The 20,549-nt window shown below is 39.5% G+C and overlaps 2 protein-coding genes and 1 non-coding gene across 10 annotated transcripts in view; 1 reads left to right on the top strand and 2 right to left on the bottom strand.

Moving 5' to 3' along the window:
• The window catches only part of LOC144660683 (uncharacterized), a 56,146-nt gene extending 48,236 nt beyond the window's left edge, over positions 1-7,910 (bottom strand). For both annotated transcript variants that reach the window (XM_078521386.1, XM_078521387.1), the window contains exon 1: positions 7,757-7,910. The gene's annotated coding sequence lies outside the window, so the exon portion shown is untranslated. The remainder of the gene's footprint in view (positions 1-7,756) is intronic.
• Positions 7,911-9,224: 1,314 nt separating this feature from the next.
• The window catches only part of LOC144660700 (uncharacterized), a 37,326-nt gene continuing 26,001 nt past the window's right edge, over positions 9,225-20,549 (bottom strand). For all 7 annotated transcript variants that reach the window (XM_078521413.1, XM_078521416.1, XM_078521417.1 and 4 more), the window contains 9 exons: positions 19,310-19,516; positions 17,853-17,991; positions 15,958-16,081; positions 14,859-14,907; positions 14,357-14,383; positions 13,266-13,418; positions 13,091-13,136; positions 12,632-12,703; positions 9,225-11,898 (listed from right to left, as the gene is read on the bottom strand). In XM_078521413.1, coding sequence (XP_078377539.1) covers positions 10,723-11,898; positions 12,632-12,703; positions 13,091-13,136; positions 13,266-13,418; positions 14,357-14,383; positions 14,859-14,907; positions 15,958-16,081; positions 17,853-17,991; positions 19,310-19,516 — 1,993 coding nt within the window. In that variant the 3' untranslated portion in view covers positions 9,225-10,722. The remainder of the gene's footprint in view (positions 11,899-12,631; positions 12,704-13,090; positions 13,137-13,265; positions 13,419-14,356; positions 14,384-14,858; positions 14,908-15,957; positions 16,082-17,852; positions 17,992-19,309; positions 19,517-20,549) is intronic.
• On the top strand, positions 16,164-16,237 carry Trnan-guu (transfer RNA asparagine (anticodon GUU)). The gene has a single exon. It is a non-coding gene; the product is annotated as a tRNA-Asn (tRNA).

Genomic DNA, 20,549 nt, shown 5'->3' with positions numbered 1-20,549 from the left:
GTGTGAGGGCCAGAACTGGACTAGAACGTCTAGTGAGAGAGACTCGGCACCATTGACCATGTCACGCTAAAATGTCAGTGAGTATGAGACCCAATGCAAATATGGCTGCCGTTAATTTTCGGCTCCCAGAAGAATCATTTGTCAACAAAATTAAATTACTGCAACTTTAAGATCAGGTCAAAGTTAATCAGTGTAGGAAGTTTTAAGGCTATAGTTTTATTTACTGGGGAAGTTACATGGACATTTATATCGCTAAAAACATGAAAACGAGGCTAGGCAGGCCAGAGTGACTTTTTCCATACAAATCTCTTAAATTTGAATAAGTCACAAATCTGCCGCTTTTTAACCAAAAACACTTAAACTTCCAATTATAGCATGTTATTCCATACATTTTCAAGTGTCACCATCAGCTTTTTCAGAAACTTGACCAAACAACAAAATTGAATGACAACCATTTTTGCATAAGGTCTTTACAACATTTACCAAGCTCTGTGGTGTTGGGTTTCAGCAAGGCTTTTAAAATTTGAAACATTTAAAGAAATCCGGCAAAGTGCCCTTCAAGGTTATCTGCAATTGGCAACCTAGGCTTGTGGTTTTACCTGACGATGCACAGACCAATGTTGTTAGACGTTTCTGTATTTAAGGTTAGAAAGATGGTCGGCAAATCATTTCTTTTCATTTCTTCAGGTATTTCTTGTCCTTCCACAATGCCTGACCACACACGACAAAACTTTAGATGACTTAGGTAACATAAAAATGCATAGTGGGAAGAAGTATTTCCCGAGCAGCTTTTCTTCCAGCAAACGACCCGGGAGACTAGAAGGTCGGATTTTTGCCATTTTCTCTAACGACGGACGTGAGAAACTTAAGTACACAAAGCATGAGTTTCCCAGGTGTCTATTGTAACTTCTCGAGCAACTTAATACACAGGGCAGGAGTTTTTCAGGCATTTTAATACATCACAGCAAAACCGTTTTAATTTCTCGACTAATAAAAAACGACGTGACTAACTTACTAGGGGTAGCTGACACTAAAAGTGCCCCCGCTCGTTTGATCTTAGCTGAATTGAATAGAATGGAAACTTGTTTGTGTTTATTTTTTAGGGCTGTATGTGGGAAACTGTAGCTTGCGGTTTTGTGCATAGTTAGTAACTATGTTTTGATTATTAAATATTTAATATTTCTCTTTTCATTTTAAAATACTAAACTGTAACAATTTTGTAACGTGACAGTCTAGTTTTTGAGCTTTTGCAACGTAAGGCTTTTTGATTGGATTTTGTTGCCATCGAAATAGATTACAAAGCTTGCTACTGTAGAGCAAAATGGTTATGATTGCTGGATTGAAAGATTGCAAAATCTCAAAAACTTACGTAAAAGTCTAAATACGAAAGTCGGAATTAACTTACAACGAATTCTAAAATTCGCTAATTTGATTTGTTCGATGGTTTCTGCTCCCGAAAGTGCTAAAAACGTGTCGGCGTTTTGTCGTATTCGATTACATTAAAAAATTACAGAGCATTTTTGAAGAAGGTCTAAAAAACATGCATCGATCGTACAGAAAAGCCTCTCTACGCAAAATTTTTTATAAATAAAACAATTGCCGACGCGTTTTTGATTTCGTTTTTACACATTTTTGCTGACCCACATATTGAAGTAATTCCTCTTAAAAATTGAAGTCAAAATAGCGTTTAGAAAAATCTATTAGCCTGCGAATACAGCCGCTTCTCATTCACGTCCCTCAACGAAGAATGAGAGGCGGCTGTATTCGCAGCTAAATAATCTATCGCTTCGCAAAGAAACACCGCTCACCAATCACTGCTTGGTTTGTTTTTGTCCGGTCACCTCCTGGGGAAAATGTCCACGTGGAGCGCTCTTCGGAATGAGGGAGGGCTGTATTCGTAGGCTACGAATTTCCATATGATCGCAGACAGAGGAAATTATAGACCTCTACAAATGCTGAGCCTACCCAGCAAATTACTGGAGGGTCTAGTGTGTGAGAGTCTAGACAACTTCACCACAGAGACCGGGCAACTGAATGACAACCAGTGGGGTTTTCGACAAGGCAGATCAACAGAGGAAACCCTAATATACCTGACCGAAACCTGGAAAACAGCTCTTGACAACAGAAAAGTAGTTGGAGTTGTTTTTATTGACTTCCAGAAAGCTTTCGACACAGTATCCCACAAAATATTACTCTACAAACTACGAGCCATGGGACTCAGTGGAGATATTTTGAAGTGGCTGGCAAGTTACTTAAAAGACAGGAAGCAATTTGCCGTAGTTAATGGATGTCCTTCACAAACTAAGACAATTACATGTGGAGTCCCACAGGGCTCCCTGCTTGGTCCCAGGCTCTTCACATACTACATTAATGACCTCAGTGGCTCAATAACTGAGGGCAATCTGGAACTGTATGCTGATGACACGACGCTGCATGTCATTGGTGACAATGTAGATGAAGTAGTCGGCGGTTTAAACAGAGCCCTATCAGAGATTTCGCTCTGGTGCAGAAACAACAAACTAACTATACACTCCGGGAAGTCCGAGGCTATGATCATATCGCACAGACCTTTCTGTGGTCCACTGAGACCCATCAAACTAGGAGATAAGTTCCTGAATGTTGTCCCTGAAACAAGATGTCTGGGGGTTATCATTGACTCCCAGCTCTCTTGGAGCAGTCACTCGGAGCACCTCTGTAAATCTCTTGGAAAGAAAGTAAAGCAGCTCAAAAGATTTAAATACCTACCAGCAAGCACACTAGAAACAATATACTTTAGCAGCATCGTGCCAACTATTACCTATTGCAGCTTAGTTTGGGGCACTAGCACACCATCTTTGATGAACGAGCTTGAACATATTCATGTAAGGGCAGCTAAAATCATCCATAGGCTACCATGGGACATATCAGATCAAGATGCCCTAGAAGCAACTGAAAGGGAGCCACTATCATTTCAATACAAAAAGAAATTACTTATCCTAATGTACAAAGTAAATAGTAACATAACTCCCGATAAAATCTCAAACCTCTTTAGTATAGCTAATCCACACTATAATCTTAGAAACAGTAATCACTTTGTACTACCGAGATTTAACATGGACACTGGCAGAAACTCCTTACGAAATAGAGGTCCTCTTGCGTGGGACCTCATTCCAACCTCACTCAAAGAGTCCCCGTCCCTAAAGAACTTTAAGAAGCTCCTAAAACAGCGCCGCCACAAGAACACTATCAAGAACATAAGCTTTCTGAAGGAAGCTTGCATGATCGCAAATAAAAATCAAGATTACACATATTTTTAATATTTTTAAGTAGTTTTAATTATATCCGTCAACTATTACTGTTAATTATATTTATTATATTCATATTTATACCCCTATCAATTTTAATTAGATCGTTTTTAACTTTATACTTTTTACAATTTTTACAATAACTATTTTAAATAGATTAATGTAGGTCCACATCAGCCTCTGGCTGCCTGTAGTTTTTAACCTATTTCAAATAAAGTATGTATGTATGTATGTAGACGATCGCATCGGATCGCAGACGATCGCAAAATCGCAGAAATTTACTGAACCGTGTGATCGTAACGATCGCAGAGCGACCTGTTTCCATATGATCGCAAAAGATAGTAGACGATCGCAGAAGTGTTGAATGATGGGAACGATTGTCGAAATTATGGGATAGTTTTCGATCGCAATCGATCGCAATTGTGTTTCCATATGATCGCAACGATCGCAGATGCGTGTTTCCAAATGATCGCAGATCGCAAAACCTACAATTCTGTAGTGACAAGGAACGGCAATTTCTCACGTACTAAAACGAGTTAAAAATAGTCTTGCCAAACCATAAAAACCTTTTTCTTGCGAATAAACGCAGCGGCAAGGATATTTTTTTCCGCTTGGCCCAGCCACTTAGCTCGAGTAGCCTTACTCTTGCATGTATTTACTTAATATAAACTCTTCTGGGCACTGTCGTAAAACGTGTCATTGCATAATCAAATAAATATTGAAATAATTAGAAGAATGTTAGCTTATGCTTGTAACAATGAAGATAAGAATATCTAGAGAATTTTGGGCGTACTGGTTGAAACATCCTGTGACGTACAGGATGTGTGACAATGTTCCGCATAGTGGGAGTGGGTTCAATTACAAAGGGTTAATTGGATTAGTCTTGGTAACACGCAAGTCAGTCATGCACAGGAATAATACAAATAAGTATTGTGAATCTTACATTTGCGTAGTTTAGGCGTGTATTTCCGTTGTAATAGCAAATAAATAGAATCAAACATCTTGTAATAGTAGATAGAACGATGGAATTGAATGTAGAACGTGTGTATCGCAAATAAACGCAAATTTGAAGAAAGATACAGTCCTATTGATTGTCGAACCGGCGCAACGCAGAGATTTTCCTTAACGCAGTGGAGAATTCTGCAACAGGCACAAAATAAAAGATCGTTGTTGTTTCCTGCACTAATTACGATATTTTAAAGGACCCTAGTCAGCTACACCTTTGTTTTTGTTTACATACGCCATACGCGAGTGTCATACGTGAGTTCCGGTGTTACGTATACGCGAGTTCCGGTGCTACGTACTTTTTGCACGTCTTTATCAGCCAAGGTTGTCCGTGCCGTGACTCAAATTTGAGCTGGCCTGTGACAATTGCAAGTGCGGGACGAAGAAAGTTTCGTGTAAAAACAAAACAGCCGCGGTTTTAGTAAATAGAAATCTCAGTGCTTTTGCTCGCCACCGTGAACAAGAGGCAAACGCTGAGAGAGAAATAAAGGTATTTCTTGTAAGATTGTTTTTTGTGTCGTTATACTATATACATGTTGTTTAACACCTTTTTTTTAAGTCTTCGCCAACGAAAGTCAGGCTCAGTGCTGTCTCTGGTTATGCTCCTAGGCGGGGGATTTGACACCAGTAATCTGGTCTAATCTTCCCTTTTTTTGAGTACTTATGCTTAGTGTGCAAGTGGCCCCACGGATGCCTGTGGTGGTGGGCACGTGAACAACTTTCAACTTTATCTTGATTGCTTTCATCACCAAATATAATATTTGTGTTTTTCTAACTTGGTTAAACAAAACTCTAAGATTAAGCTAAAAAAACACAACGAAGACTAAAGCTACAAGATAAAGCGACTAGAATTATGCAGAAATTAGCGAGGTCAAGTACTGTTAATAGCAAATAAACAAACCAATCGAGCCTACCTTGCTAGAAGCAAGCTCTTTCTTTCTGCTCTTGATCCACTCAGTAAAGTCTCGAGAACTAAACTGACTACGAGCTAAACACGTGCTCCTATTTATACCAGAGTAGTGACAAGGAACGGCAGTTTCTCACGTACTAAAACGAGTTAAAAATAGCCTTGCCAAACCATAAAAACCATTTCCTTGCGAGTAAACGCAGCGGCAAGGATATCCTGCACTAATTACGATATTTTAAAGGATCCTAGTCAGCCACACCTTTGTTTTTGTTTACATACGCCATATGCAAGTGTCATACGCGAGTTCCGGTGTAAGCGAGTTCTGGTGTACGTGAGTTCCGGTGTACGCGAGTTCCGGTGTACGTGAGTTCCGGTGTACGCGAGTTCCGGTGTTACGTACTTTTTGCGCGTCTTTACCAAATGTATGTGCAAATCTCCGCGGCTCTCCTCGGTAAGGCAAAGGCGTGAGATTATGAATATGGATATGGATATGGAGATAATAACAGGCGGTGAAAGCTTAACAACAGTCGCCGTTTTTTAATCGAGGCTAAAAGAAATCGACAATGAAGCGACCGCAACCAACGTGGTCGTCTTAAATCGAGTGGCGAGTGTTGTTCAGCTATTATTATATTTCACACATACGGGTACTAAGATAACTTGAATCTATATATTGGAACGTGTTTTATTTACCACAGAGCTGCTCCTGCAAGAATACATGCAGCAGAAAGAAGACATCTAAGAGCCAAGGTTGTCCGTGCCGTAACTCAAATTTGAGCTGCTGTGACAATCGTCTGCGATCCATTGCGATCGTTTGCGATCATATGGAAACCAGCCTTTAGAAGTGCAGCGACCGAATACAAAGCCCTGACTAAAAGATCAAACGTCCTCAGCAAGTATCGCTTCAGATTTTCATTTTCGACCGACAAAAGCTTGAAAATTATATGCAAGTCTGCCGATGTCACGTAGGCCCTTCCGGTTGACAAATTCTAATTTAATAGCTTTTATAACACCTAGCTTTATACGTCATCATTACCCGATACTATTTGCTGGCAAAACCTATTGTGACGTCATCATTACCCGATACTAGCTTGCGCGCTCACTTCAACCAAGTCGAGATTTTTTCTGCCTTCTGACTGTATGCTTTGTATTTTCCTCTGTATTTTTCTTATGTAACTACTTATACGTGGGGGACACTAGAATGCCTCCTCGGGCTTTGGCCTTTGGGCCAAAGCCCTGCGGGGGCAATAAGCAGAGCAGGAACCGTTAAAAATTAACTTAATTAATTAAAAAGAGCAGGAGTTTCTCGGTCATTTCAAGTTAAAACTGAGGTGGAATTTTAGCTGGAATAAATCTGGGCTTATTTGTTTTGTTTGCTTATACTTTGCTATGCTTAAGTAGTACGTTAGTTAGTTGTCAGATTAGAGCAGCAATATTTCCGGTCTTGCTTGGACAAATAGAATTTATTTTTAATGCAAGCCACCCTTACACAAGAATAAAAGTGGCAATTCATGTAAGTTTTTCCCCTTTTTTTAAAACTGTTTTGAATCGAAGTTATGACTTCTTGATCAACCACAACCATGACGAATAAGGATCTATCACCCTGTACCCTCAGGTAACAAATACTAGTGAGTACTAAAACTAAAGAAGGTGTTTTTTTTCCGATTGTATTTATCCACTTTCGACTTGGAACCTTTTTGCCTGATATTTCTGCGGAACCTTAAACAAGCCGTGCACGCTTTTGAGAGATCGCTATCTATATTTTACAAGGGATGTATGAACCGCTCTTGTAAAAATGCTAAACAGTTTTAGTTTGTTTGTTTTCTCTTAAATCGTTCTAAAAATTGCTTATCGAAAGACGCGAAACGCCGAAATCGTGGATCTTCGCGCGGGAATCGCGCGCGAGCCTCACGCCCGATTTGTGACGCGAAAACTAAGAAAATGCTTGTAGGCTTCACAAGGATTCACGAGGTTTTACCAAATGACACGCCAACTGTCGAACGCACTTCTATCAAACGCAAGATCTTGAAGATCTTGCATTGGTTCAGATAGAACTGCGTTATTTAGAGTTCTAAAACAAAAGCATTATTGTTTTAACAGACACACGACCAGTAGAATTACAAGCTTTATATAAGAGCTGCTACACTGCCTCAACAGGCCGGATTTCAAGGATTGCAGGTACTGTTTGTATTTGTTTGAAAAGGAAACGGAATGAAAACTGTTTACTCCCAGAGTCTGAAGTTAACGACCGCGGACATTTAACATCTACAAGGTAATCTGAAATCTCGGAATTTCTGACCGAGCAATAAACTCTATCGCAAATTGCTACAGAGCGCGCGCTTAATATTTTAATATTAATTGACTGGAACTAGTGCTTACCAGTTGCTCGCTAAAAATTATTCAGCTGAATTTTAACGTTGATCTACCTTAGTGAGCTAACAACAATAAATCTTCTGCTTTTGATTCAAGAATACGCAAACATTTTCAGAGAAACGCGGTGCATGTGTCAATCTGTCACATGTATTCCATGTATTCACATTTAAACACATCTAAAGATCCTTACCGTATTCAGCCTGTTATCACAGATGTTTCTTCGCTTTACGATTGCGAAGAATCCTTTTCGTAGCTAACAGCTTGTACCCGACGTCCCTGTTTTGATCTTTCCTTCACTTGAAAGTTCAGATTATACAAACGAGTGTGCAAACCGGGCGCATAAGTTGGAGAAATTCCAGACAAAAGGTCGTAACGCGATAGTCCGCAGGCCACAAGGCAGTAGTTAGGGTGTAAACATTTATAATCCATTTCCTCCATGCACGTAATTAGCGCTTAATTCACGTCACACAGAGGAACGCAGGCCTATCATGCTGTTGAGGTTATAACATAAAACGCTCATTCGAAGTGAAACGCGCGTGAATGATGTGTGCGTGAATTTAAATGCCTGTTGATATTTTAAAAACAAGTTATTTCCATCTTCGCCACAGGGGTTATCTGTTCTTATCACAGCTCCATCTTCGATCACCGTGCCAATCTTTCTGCGGTTTAGTTTTCGAGTAGGTAGAGAGGGAAGGGAGCAGTTGGATTTATTCTAGGAGGCCAGTGAGGTGGAAAATGAATTCTCCTGCAAGGCGGAAGGCAGATGCCTCGCGAGTTTTGATTGCGCGCGTGGGCGGCGTACACGCGAGGGAAAACGAGAAGGCGAGTAGTTGCTCCTATTTCTTTCCCTTGCGTCATTACGCGTACCTCCTGTAAACCGCGCCCTATGTACCCTGTGTGCCAGCGGTTTTTTCTTGCGCGGTTTCCGGTGCCGGTCATGTGCGCGCAAGAGAAAAAATTCTCTGGTACCCCAGGGTACGCCCTATGCCCTATTTGTGCGAATTTTTTTCCGCGCCGACTAAATGTGGCAAAAAGTTTTTCCATTCCAGAGCTTGGTGTGTTTAATTAACTGCTCAATTTTGTTTCAAGATTTTATTAATAGAACACCCGATGTAAGGCTAGGCTCTGCTGCTGCGTTTGGGCTTTTTTAGCTTTAAAATTCAAGAAAAAGTAATAAGATTCTAACATCTATATCATTAGTTTTCACTTGAAACTCCTTTAGGTATGACTTCTATATTATTGTCACATTGGAAATTAAAAAATGCAATAAAATTATCTCTTTTTGTGACATTTGAGAGACACATTCATCTGGGACATCACAAATTATTTCTAGATCCTTTATCTCTGAAACGAAGCAGTCAATCGATACCAAAGTCTGCATAGAGGTTGATGCTTTTAATGCCTAGAATAAGTAAACAAAATAGTTTCGAAGGATTGACACGTTAGATTTTATATTTTGTAGAACTGGAGTTTTGTACTACTAGCCTGCGTAGCAGGCGTCTGATTAGTTTTTGTAGCGCGCGTATGGGAGAAACGCGAAAGGCGCGAGAGGGCCACTCGCGATCGCGCACTCTTTTAAACGCGCTGAAAACTACACAGACGCCTGCTACGCAGGCTATGGACTACAGTCTTAGTCATACTACAAAATAAACACTACATTGTAAACAAAAGCTGGTTTATTGAAATTCAACGTTTCGACTCTCATTGGATTACCGCAAGGAACGGCAAAATAATTGTTTTGCAACAATCTCGGACACAATTGTCAGGAAACTTTCTTTATTTTTGCCACGAACGGACTACCGGATAAACTATTGGTGCGCGCATTTTATTCTGAGAGCCATGTGTCCCAACTAATTATGTTAGAATTTGTATGTTTGATTACGGCACTCTGCCCTATAAGTTAAGATACAGTGGGATCTCAATTTCTTTGTTAATATAAGCCCTTTATTCTCATAACCTAACAAGTTGTGTTTGCTATCAAAAGGTATAGAGAATTTAGCAATCAACTATCAGTATCTGATAGCTTTTTTAAATTATTCATGCTACCTTTTCTAATACCCATGTTGCTCGCTTGTTGTGCTTTTGTTACAGGGCTCCTCAAAGCTAAAATTAACGAAATAAACCCACTGGATTCTAGAACGTTACTTTCAATGCAGTTTAAAGCGTGTTTAGGCTTTGCTTGGCGCACATATGATTGGCCAATATATTTTTCAGCGTCATCAAAACAAAAATGATTAAATTAATTGCATTACATGCACTCCATTCATTTAGTTTCCACTTGTGAAACTTTAGATGGACTGGACACTAAGTTAGCGCGCTAGTGTATATGGGAGCGTTTGGATAGACGGCAAGATGGCGTTTGTTTTAGTGTGAAGAACTAATCCAAGGTACTAAAGTAAGGGTTTGCGAGAGCAATTTTTATGTGACATCTTTTATGTGACATCTTTTATTGGTTAACGTTTATGTGACATATATATTTGTTGTTAAGCTGGGGAGTTAGCTTTTTTGTGGCAAAAAAAGCTGTCACATAGAAAATTGCTCGTGTGGACGACTCGTCGCATAAAATGTGGCAAATATTGTGTCAGCATATGTGGTCCCCAATCTCCCAAACTCCCACTGAGCACTCTGTGCGTATCTATGTGAGTATCTCTGCTGCCCAAGGTCATTACTGGCGCACTAAACTTTTGACCGCAAACAAATAATTGTTGTGTCATATCTACGACCAAATATATTTGTCACACAAAAATTGTCACATAAAAACTGCCTATGTGAACCCGGCTTTTAAGCTGTGTTATCGGTTGTAGTCCTACTCTACTTAACTTATTTGTTTACAAAGGATAATGAATAGCCTGTGTACAGCTGTCCCGCTCTGCTAAAAAAATCGCGGAAGTGATCCGCGATTTTTTTTAGCGGGCGGGACGGCTGTACACAGGCTAGATAATGAACTAGGAAGTCGAGACAAAACCTTGTCCCCAGGTCACCTAAGTCCCCTAAGGAAGAGGAGGTTGCCAAATTTGCCGCCATTTTGAATTTTCTCGTTTTTACTCAAACAATCCCAAAAGTTTTTGCGCTACGGATTATCTGCAGTAGCGTAACTTATGCTAATTATGCCAATTATGATTATCATTAATTTTCTCGCAACCAGAAGTCGTCCGATCAGCAGGGAGCTGACCCAGTCGAGGATCGACGCACGCTGCAAGACACTTGCTTGGAGTTAAATTGTAAGCCATTTATATTACCCAGTTGTACCGTGATGGTCTGGACGCTATCTGGAATTTTATTTACATTTGCAATGTTTATGCTTGAAGTGTTCTGAATTGACGGCGGTGTCGTCATCAATTCATGTCTGTCCATCTTCTCGATATTGTTGTTAAAAGTCAGTGCAGTTGGCGTGGGACTGGAGAGATAGAGTTCGTCGTTTACACAAATCGTCGGTAGCTCGTCCCGATCATCGCCGTTGGGATCTGTAGGTTTGCCATTAAGGGCGGATTTATCCAATTGCAATGTTAATTTCTGCGGCTTAAATGTGCCTTTCTGATCACCATCGACAGGCTTTTCTGAGAGCAACGAATCCTTCGAATCCTTAACAGCATTTCCAGTTATCGTAGTAGAACCATTCTTCAAATCCTTTGTTTTCAACTGAGTGTTTTGAATGGTTGCGGATTCCGAAATTGGCCTGTCATTTCTTTGCAGATCATTTGTATTAAAAGTAAACGAAACTGGCTTGAAGTCATTTGGAGACGAATTTCCAACGTTGATTGATACTTGCGCGATTTTTCTTTCTCGAGGAGTTGCTCCAGAAACAGTGCTTGCTCTGGGTCTTTGAAAAGAACAACTCTCGCGATTGACTAAATTGCTTATATCGCTCGTTCTTCTTGGGTTTTCCGATTCCTCGGAACGGGTATTACTTAAATCTGTGGTCTCATCACCATTATCATTATCATCATCGTCATCATCATTATCATTATCATGATCATCATTACCTTCCGAATCATCTTCGCTCGTGCTATTTTCATTTTCTTTATCATTTTCGTCTCTTTGCGAGTTCTTTGCCATTGCCTTATCAGCTTTCTCCTGTAAGGCCTTTATTGTTTTCATGTCCAAGTCGAAACAAGAACTGCGCGTCTCCCCAAAACGACGGCCAAGCGGGAGAGTAAGTCCCGAGGGATCAATTGGCGCGGATACTTTTCTGTCCGCTTCATTGTGTTGATCTTCTTCGTTCTCGGACGCCGCACTTAATATTGAAGGATCCATGGAGCGTCTTCGCCTTGCAGCGGAGAGGAGAGGAGATAAGGACATGCGACGTACAGCCAGAAGAGCATTGACAGATTTCTGAAAACAGAGTTAAAGGGACAGTGTCACCATGATTTAGTGCTATTTGAAAATGCAATGAGTGTGTTGGTGTTAGGGACGGACCATTATTTTTTTGGAGGAGGGGTTATTCAACAACATTCTTCAAAGGGCCATCAGTGATCGTTGCTACGTTAGTGGACATTAAACAAAACTACCTTATTACATGAAATTTTCGCGACACTTTAATTTCGCGAATTTTGCGATTCTAAAAAAATCGCGAAATTAAAGTGACGCGAACAATAAGTGTCGCGAACATAACATGACGCGAAAATTAAGTGACTCACTTTATATCAACAAAAAAATTAAGTTTAGTACCCTGAAGGAAGGATTTTCAGTGTAAATGGATGTTGTCGTCAATTGACTCAAGATCAACAACTCATGCACATACAAACATGACCTACTTGTAGACATTGTGAGAACTGCTCTGTTGTTGCTATTGCCGAGAATAAAACCCGCTGTTGCGTTTTTGTTAATTTTGACGTTGTTGTTACCTTGATGAAGTCGTTTTATTTAATTCAAGGGTATGTTAAATAATATTGCTAAGGAAATGTCAATTGTGTCTTACTCAAAAACGCGAATTTAAAGTGATTAAAAATACAAAGTTTTCGCAAAATCGCGAAATTAACGTGTCGCGAAAATTTCATGTAATAAGGTATTTCGATGGCTTCTTCATTTTTTACACCTGATCCAAACCATCACTATTGCCGTTTACCTTCCATCTCCTTTTAGCCAAAAACTTCTTATGTTTTTCTGTGTTAATCTTTGTTCCTGTGTCATGGGTATCCTGCAGGAAAGGAAATTGGGGCAAAGTTTCAGCATACCATTAAACAAGCAAGTGATCTAGTTTTTTTTCCTGGCAATTTGATATAAACACACCTACTGCAAAGAAAGCGTGGAATAGTTTCCTGGTCAGACTCGACATATGACTAACGAGGACAAGGAAGAAAAAGGATTGCAACATAAGATAAATTAAACACGTTAGGCTCTCTTTGTCAAAATTTGGTCGGTTAGTCATGGTTTAAATTTTTAGTATAACTCCTAAAATTTCATTTCATAAATGCACTCGAACATTCGATCCTTGTTTTGAATATTTCAGAGATACCCCAAAAAGTTAATAGTTTCGCCCCCCCAAAAATGCTTCGTAAGTAAAACAGGCCCAACTTAACCTCACCTTTATCCACGGATGCTGGAAGCACTCTTCTATTGTTAACCGCTCACTAAAAATAAGAGCGAGGAAATTGGTTACATGTCAGACTAGCATTAAAACGGGTAAGCCAAAAATTCTCGTAACAGTCAAATCTACCGTACGGCTGACACTTTTGATTGGGTAAAATTGATGAACTTACCTGGGTTCCTTAACAAGAAGACCCTCAATAAATTCCATAGCATCATGTGACAAGTCGTCAAAACACTCGTCATCAAAATCCCAGTCAGCTTTAGCCACTTTGACTAGAGTTTGATGATCATCGTCTCCTGAGAATGGCATGAGCCCGCTTAATCTGAAAACAATGCAACCAATTACTGTTAATTGCTGCTTCCTCAGCGAGAAAACAAGCAGCAGCAGCAGAAGAACAAAAACTAGAACTAAAACAAGATGATCATGATGATGATGATGATGATGATGATGATGAAGGAGGAGGAAGAGGAAAAACAGAGGAAGGAGAGGAGGAAGAGGGAGAGGAGGAGGAGGAGGAAGAGTTGTTGTTAGTGTTTCACAACTTGACCCTGTTACACTTCAAGGAGTGAATAGGTTCTAATTTAGCCCCAACACAAGGTAAGTAGGTAGGTAAGGTAATACTTTATTTAAAACACGGTAATTTCCATTCAGGTATACATAATAAAAAAGAACAAGGAATAAAAACACTAACTACACTAACTAAGAGAGGCTAACTACTAGTAAGAACAAACAAACAAAAACCTGCTTTACAAGGACGCCGTGTATTTATAATTTAAATGCAAAAAGAGCCGAACTTGTGATTTTTCCATTTGTTCTTAAATTCGCTAAGTGTGATGGATAGTTTTATTTCATTCGGTAAGCCATTCCATAACACAGCCCCGCTGTAGCTGAAGCTTCGTTTACAATAATTAGTGCGCGGCTGTGGTATGGATAGCTTTCCTTCAGTATTCCTGAGATTGTATGTCAAGGCTTCATTACGCGGGAAAAACCGAGAACTCAAATAATTCGAAGTCAGGTTGTTCATAGCATTATACATCATAATCGATTTACTCACGGCCCTTTGATGATCAAGTTTGTGCCAATTTAAACTATGTAATAGTCACATTGTAATCATGTAGTACTATTACAAAGCGTGGGGATATTTATCCTTTTTGGTAACAATACATGTACAAGACGGCGAAGTTAGAGCCCACTACAAGGAAGCTGGCCTTTCCAACGAAGAAGTAGCAAACATAGTAAACTGAATTTCTGTATACTTACAAGACATAGGTTACAACGCCCAGACTCCTGAGGAAATAAAGCACAAAAGATACAAATTAGCATCTATTTTCAATATACCAATTTCTCATTACAGTATCAAACGTACAAAATATAAGAATAATAAAACCATCAGCTTCACTTATCAATATTGATAGAAAAAAAATTACATAACCAACATTAGAAAATACGATGTAATGTATATGAAATGATTCATATATGAACTGCGGATGTATATGAAAGCGATAAATGATCGTCGCAGTGAATTTCCAATTTAAGTAATTAGATAAAGAAGCCTAAAAAAAAAAATTCAGGGCTTCAACGGGATTCGAACCCGTGACCTTCGCGATACCGGTACGATGCTCTACCAACTGAGCTATCGAAGCCACACATATATTCAGGCTTCTTTATCCAATTGCTTAAATTGCAATTTAATGCGACGATCATTTATCACTTTTATTAGAAAATACGTTGGCCATGAGTAAGGAGAGTTTGACTTTCTTACCATAAGTCACTGGCGGTTGACACAGGCTTCATGCGTATAACTTCAGGAGCTAAGAAAAAACAGCATCAAGAATGTGTTGTTGTTACAAGAAAAGTAAATCAAATGTTCGTTTGGTGATCCCTCTATGAGTTCCTTAATCCCCACTTAAAGTAGCACTAGGCGTTTCAGTGTCAGAAGTTGTTATCAATATTTTACGCCCAAACTAAGCAGAGCACCTTCGTCTCTTGTGCAATCGGTTAGTGCGTCGAATGCAATGGTTGGTGGTTCAAGCCCCACCCGGGGACGACTGTGTGTTTTTCTAATTTTCCTCCTCCTACTTTCTTATCTCTTTTTTTCATTTTACCTTAAGGTTACTATAATAATTGTTAGCGGCTACAAATTTGAGCGAATTTAGCGAGTTCGGCGAAAATCGCTAAGTTAAATACGCGCTAAAATTTCCCTAGGTCAAATTTAATGCTAGTTAAATTTAAGTACCCCCTCTCACCCCAAAAGAAAACAAAATTAAACAGAGTCGACTTAAAAAATTCTTTACAGAATGGATGCCGGTAACTTTGTTCTTCTGGCAATGGAAATATTCGTTCAATTTAAAGCGAGTTTGTTCTTTTACTGAACACTGATTTATTTCCATCTTGACTTAGCCATATGTTTATTAAAAACTGGTTTACACAATATCGCTATTTAAAAAAAAAATCGGAAAATCGCGAAATTAAATACAGTTGAATCCCGATAACTCAAACCCTCAGTAACTCGAACCTCCCGCTAACTCGAGCCTTTTCTGATTCCCCTCCCCTCCTTTTCTTTTACCCTCGATAACTCGAACTCCTGATAACTCGAACCTTTTCCGATTCTACAACATCGTTTTCAGGGCGCTTTAGCCGTGTTTTCAGACGACCCCAGGGTATTCTCTTGCTGTTTTCCAGATCTGATAAAACTTCAATGCCATCGCTTTGGGTTTTTAATCTTCAATCTTCAAACTTGGTTTGGCAGATCCATTATCCACACTGCCATAAAAAGAGCAGAACTCCAATCCTAATTTTACAGGTTAGCGCTACAGCAGGAGAAACACATAAACGGGACAGACGTTTGACTGAATTTTTACCTACAAAGTCCGGTGTGCCGAACGAAGATTTGACTTCTTCCTCGGCATCCAGACTCCTGGCGAGTCCAAAGTCAACAAGTTTGATGTCATTGGAATCCATGCTCACACATAAAATGTTTTCTGGCTAAAGAAAGGCAAAAAGAAAAAAGAGAATGTATAATTGGGGAGGAAAAACTAAGTTTTTATGTCAGTTATGATATACAGAGGTCTCCGTGGCGCAATCGGTTAGCGCGTTCGGCTGTTAACCGAAAGGTTGGTGGTTCAAGCCCACCCGGGGACGTTTTTTGATTAATTGTTTCAAACTTTAATCTAAGGTGGATTTTCACTGACGCGTAATTTTTTTACGTGCGTTTACGTGCATGAAAAGAGACAGTGTATGAATCACTGGCGTACACGTTTACGCAAGTCGTTTATACATTGTCTCTAAAAAGATTTTCACGCACGTAAACGCACGTAAAAAATACGCGCCAGTGGCATGGAAATCCAGCATTAGTTAATAAATGGCACGCAATGCATGCAGAAGCGATGACGTTTTACAAAGGGTTTTAAATATTTTTAGGAAATTTGTCAAAAATTAACGTAAATTAAAGTTCAGTGGAACACCGCTTTAGGGCACCTGCTTAACACGAACAGTTTTGTTTGTCCATACATTTTCTCTAACATTAATTTAATAACGGACAACAGACACTTTCTACTGTGACCCAAGTGAAACGCTCTCGTACAAAGTTTACCTTGCTTTACGGATACTTTTCGGTCACTGCTTATATTATCTTTGCACCATACATTTTTTCATTTGTATTGATTTTGTCCTTTTTGCACCTCGTTAGAAAAATGAAAACTTTCTTCAAGCTATGCGTTTAATTCTAGTTGCGTTACCTTATAGCGTGACATCTAATCTACGATACACGATACCTTTCGCGAACGACCGGATATGCAAGGTCAAGTTCTGTCTCTGACCATAACATAACATAACAGGACCACACAGACCCATTGTATGATTTCGGGCGACTGCGTAGCGTATATAAACAGTGATTTTATATGCTGATTTTAAATGGTGAACATGGCGACAGATAAAAGAAATATGTTCCATACGTTTCGGGGTTTCTGTCCCTTCTTCGGTGGAGAAAAATCAACTGGCATTTCAATTTATTCCACAGAAGAAGGGGCAGTAACCCCGAAACAAAAGCAACATATTTCTTCTATCTGGCGCATTATTCTCGTTTACACAGGTCAATTGTACATATGTCTGTTTACTGAATCTAATAGAATTTGTCAAATATAATTTGTCTCTTTCGTTCATATCTTTTATTAGTCCTTTCTAACTCCCCAGGAGTATTTTGCTTTGTGTTTTTCGCGGCGCATTTCTTGTTGTGCTAAACTTGATCTTTGTTCTTCCTGTAGTTAGTTTCCAGTCCTATTCGGTCGTTCGATCGGCCCGGACAGAACCGATCGAAGGGCTCCAGCATAAAGCGATGTAACGCCATCGCTTAAAAAGTTTTTTGGACGTTTTTATTTTTGCTCCTGCATATGGTATTAAATAGCCCTTCGTTCTAGTCAACAAGAAACCGTATTCTCCTTTGACCTGCAACCATTAGTAGTAAAACATTATTTTTGAACAAGATTATACCAAAAACTTCATTAATTACCATTTAATTACATCGAGATTAAATACATGGTTTAAAAGAGCTAAGAGTGTGCTGTGTCTTCGCGCTCAAAGGCAAGTTGTCCCAGAGAAGAGAATCACAGCATTGAAAGCTTCATTTGCCTGCTTTAGAACTCGGACTAGGGACGAAGGGGCTATATTTTGAATTTCTTAGGTTATGTGAGTAAACACTAGATGTAGTTTTATTTTATTTTCATTCTTATTTCAATACAGAAAAGAATGCACTAGTTACCTTTAGATCCAGGTGAACGATATGTCTTTCATGCATAAATTGCAAAGCTTCAAGAATTTGCCTGACGTAATCAACAGCATCATCTTCCATCAAATAGTCTTCAGCAACGATTCTTTCAAACAATTCACCTCCATTGACACTAAAACAAATCAAGACAAGTGTGAAAGGAGACGACAGAAATCCTTGTTAATCCTTTCACACCCAGCATCAATTCCAAATTTTACATCTGTGGACAAAAGACTTGTTGCCGATTATTGAAATGAAACCCACTAAACAGCACTTTTATGTATTGATATTTGTTTTTAGTAGTTTAGCTTTGGTACACTATAAAACGAAACGATACTCGGATACTACCCACTCCTGGATACCTTTGTTAAAGATATTTCAAAACCTACAGTAACACCAATTAAAACACCTTAGATAGTAATGGAGTGATAAATTGCTTCATTGTTAAACTTGGAAATCGCCTGCCGCGTTTATACACAAGAGATTCTCTCTGGTAGGAGAGTGACCCTCTCCCCTGAGCAATCTTTCAACGAGTGAAAAGTTGTCCCTGCCAACCGAACCAAAAACTGGCCCTCCCGGTTTCACGAATGCTCTGTATGTCCAGATTTGTCTCTGATAGGCGAGTCAAAATAGCCAAAGTGGTGACATTGAAAAGGGTGGCTCGCCCCTAAGGTAACTCTTCATTCAAAGCGAGTGATCCTTCACCCAGGGTCACCCCCCGGGGGTCACCCTGTCCCACACAGCCACCTGATTTCTCATATAAACGATATACAATAAAAACCCGCATGTAAGAACCTTCTTTTTCAGCGTTTGGCAAAATAGGTTCTTGTATTATGGGGTACTTATTGACAGTTTAGGCTAAGTGGGTTCTTAATAAGGTTCTTAATTTCTACAGAGTAGACATTGTTGTTGATTATCAGAAAAAAGTATAAAATCTGGTCTGTTCTTCATTATAAATATTTTATAATGTACCCAGGTTGCCAAAAGTCCAACACCATTAATTGATCAATGATACAGTATAGTTTTTGGTAAAAAATATACAAATTAAATAGTTAAACCCCACATATAAGAAGCTGTTGGAATTTGTTTAGCTAAACAGGTTCTTATATTTTGGGTTATTAAAAAAGCAAATTTCTGCCAGAAGGTTCTTAAATCCCTAGGTTCTTACACGCGGGTTTTTACTGTATACATTTCTCAGATATTTATAAAGAAATGCATGAAAAGCTCTCATGCTGGACTAGGCTCCAAGGGGGCGATCGATTTAGGGGCGATCGTAGGGGCTTCTCCGTGGAAGGCAAATGCTGCGTGGAAGGCTATTGCTGTGGTGACTCAGTATGGAGGGTAACCCCCCTATCAGGGCGTAAAGACCCTAATAACTTTTCGAACGTTTGCATCAGACAAGTATCCTTCCTTTTCGCAGCAATAGAAAAAGTGACTGACTTTCAACTTACAGTTCTAAGACCATAACGATTTCAAAAGGCGTCTGATATGCATCTACTAGCTCCACAAGTTTGTTATGCGGTCCAAGCTCTCGCATGATTTCGATCTCTTGAAGCACGGTTTTCCTGATGTTGTGGTTAGAAGTCTTGATTATTTTTGCAGCGTATACGTTTCCTTTTGTCTTATGCATACACTTCTTAACCGTTCCATAAGAACCTCTGAAAAATGGAAAATGAAAAAATGAAAAGTGAAAATTAGGCCTGGTTCACATTATCGACAAGTCACATAAAGACATAACAAGATGGTTATAACGACATAAGCCTGTTTCACACTAGCGACAAAACGACATAAAGAAAAGATCAGTTTTTCTTGTCTTTATGCTTATGTCACTATGTTTCAACTATGCCGTTATGTTGTGTTGTTCACACTGGTGACATAAAACATCAACATGAGGTGTCTTTTGCGATGGCGTGACCTAGCCGTTATGTTGCTAGTGTGAACCAAGCCTTGGACATACACGAAACGGCCCCATAAGAACAGTAATTGTATTCCAAGAGCAAGAACCCGAAACACAGAAAAGCGTGACAAAGTTTCAAGCGTTGTTTCCCAAATCATGGTGGTTATAAGTTATTGCGGGCCCAAGAGAGGCCCGCAACCCTAATCTTGACAGTGATCAGCGGATTGCGTATAACACATGCGCGCCACGTTTCTAAAAGGCTAGCTGCAAAGCGGAAGTTGAAAATTTTGTTCTTCCACCAAGAACGATCAGAATGCGAAAAATGTGTCAATCACAACAGTTTGTCGAAACACCGGAAGTTGAAAATCTGTTCTTCAAGAGCGATTATAATGCAAAATTTAAGTCAATCTCAACAGTTTGTCACATAAGATCAAGCCTTCTGTCACATGGAAGATTGGAAACTACGTTTGGCCGACGTTGTTTAGGCGTTGGTTTTGAGAAGATTTACTGTGATTGTATCACAGATAAACCACGGCAAAACGAATGATTCCTTACAACATTGACAACATAGCGAGTTCACCGACCAAACAAGATCACATCTCGATTACACCGCCCTGTGTACACCGCACGCTCGATTAAGTCGGCATTCCTTACGTACGTGACGCGTTACTTGGAATAATAATTGTCTTTTATCAAGCGATTTATCGACATTTCTGAGAAATTTTCGCGACCTGTCGGAATAATTGCCAGCGTAAAAATGAGGTGACCTAAGTTATTGGTTCTTCAAAATTGCA

The sequence above is a fragment of the Oculina patagonica genome, chromosome 7 (assembly GCF_052425735.1).
Source record: "Oculina patagonica isolate OP01 chromosome 7, crgOcupat, whole genome shotgun sequence".
NCBI lineage: Eukaryota > Metazoa > Cnidaria > Anthozoa > Scleractinia > Oculinidae > Oculina > Oculina patagonica.
This window is presented reverse-complemented; position numbering and strand designations above follow the sequence as displayed.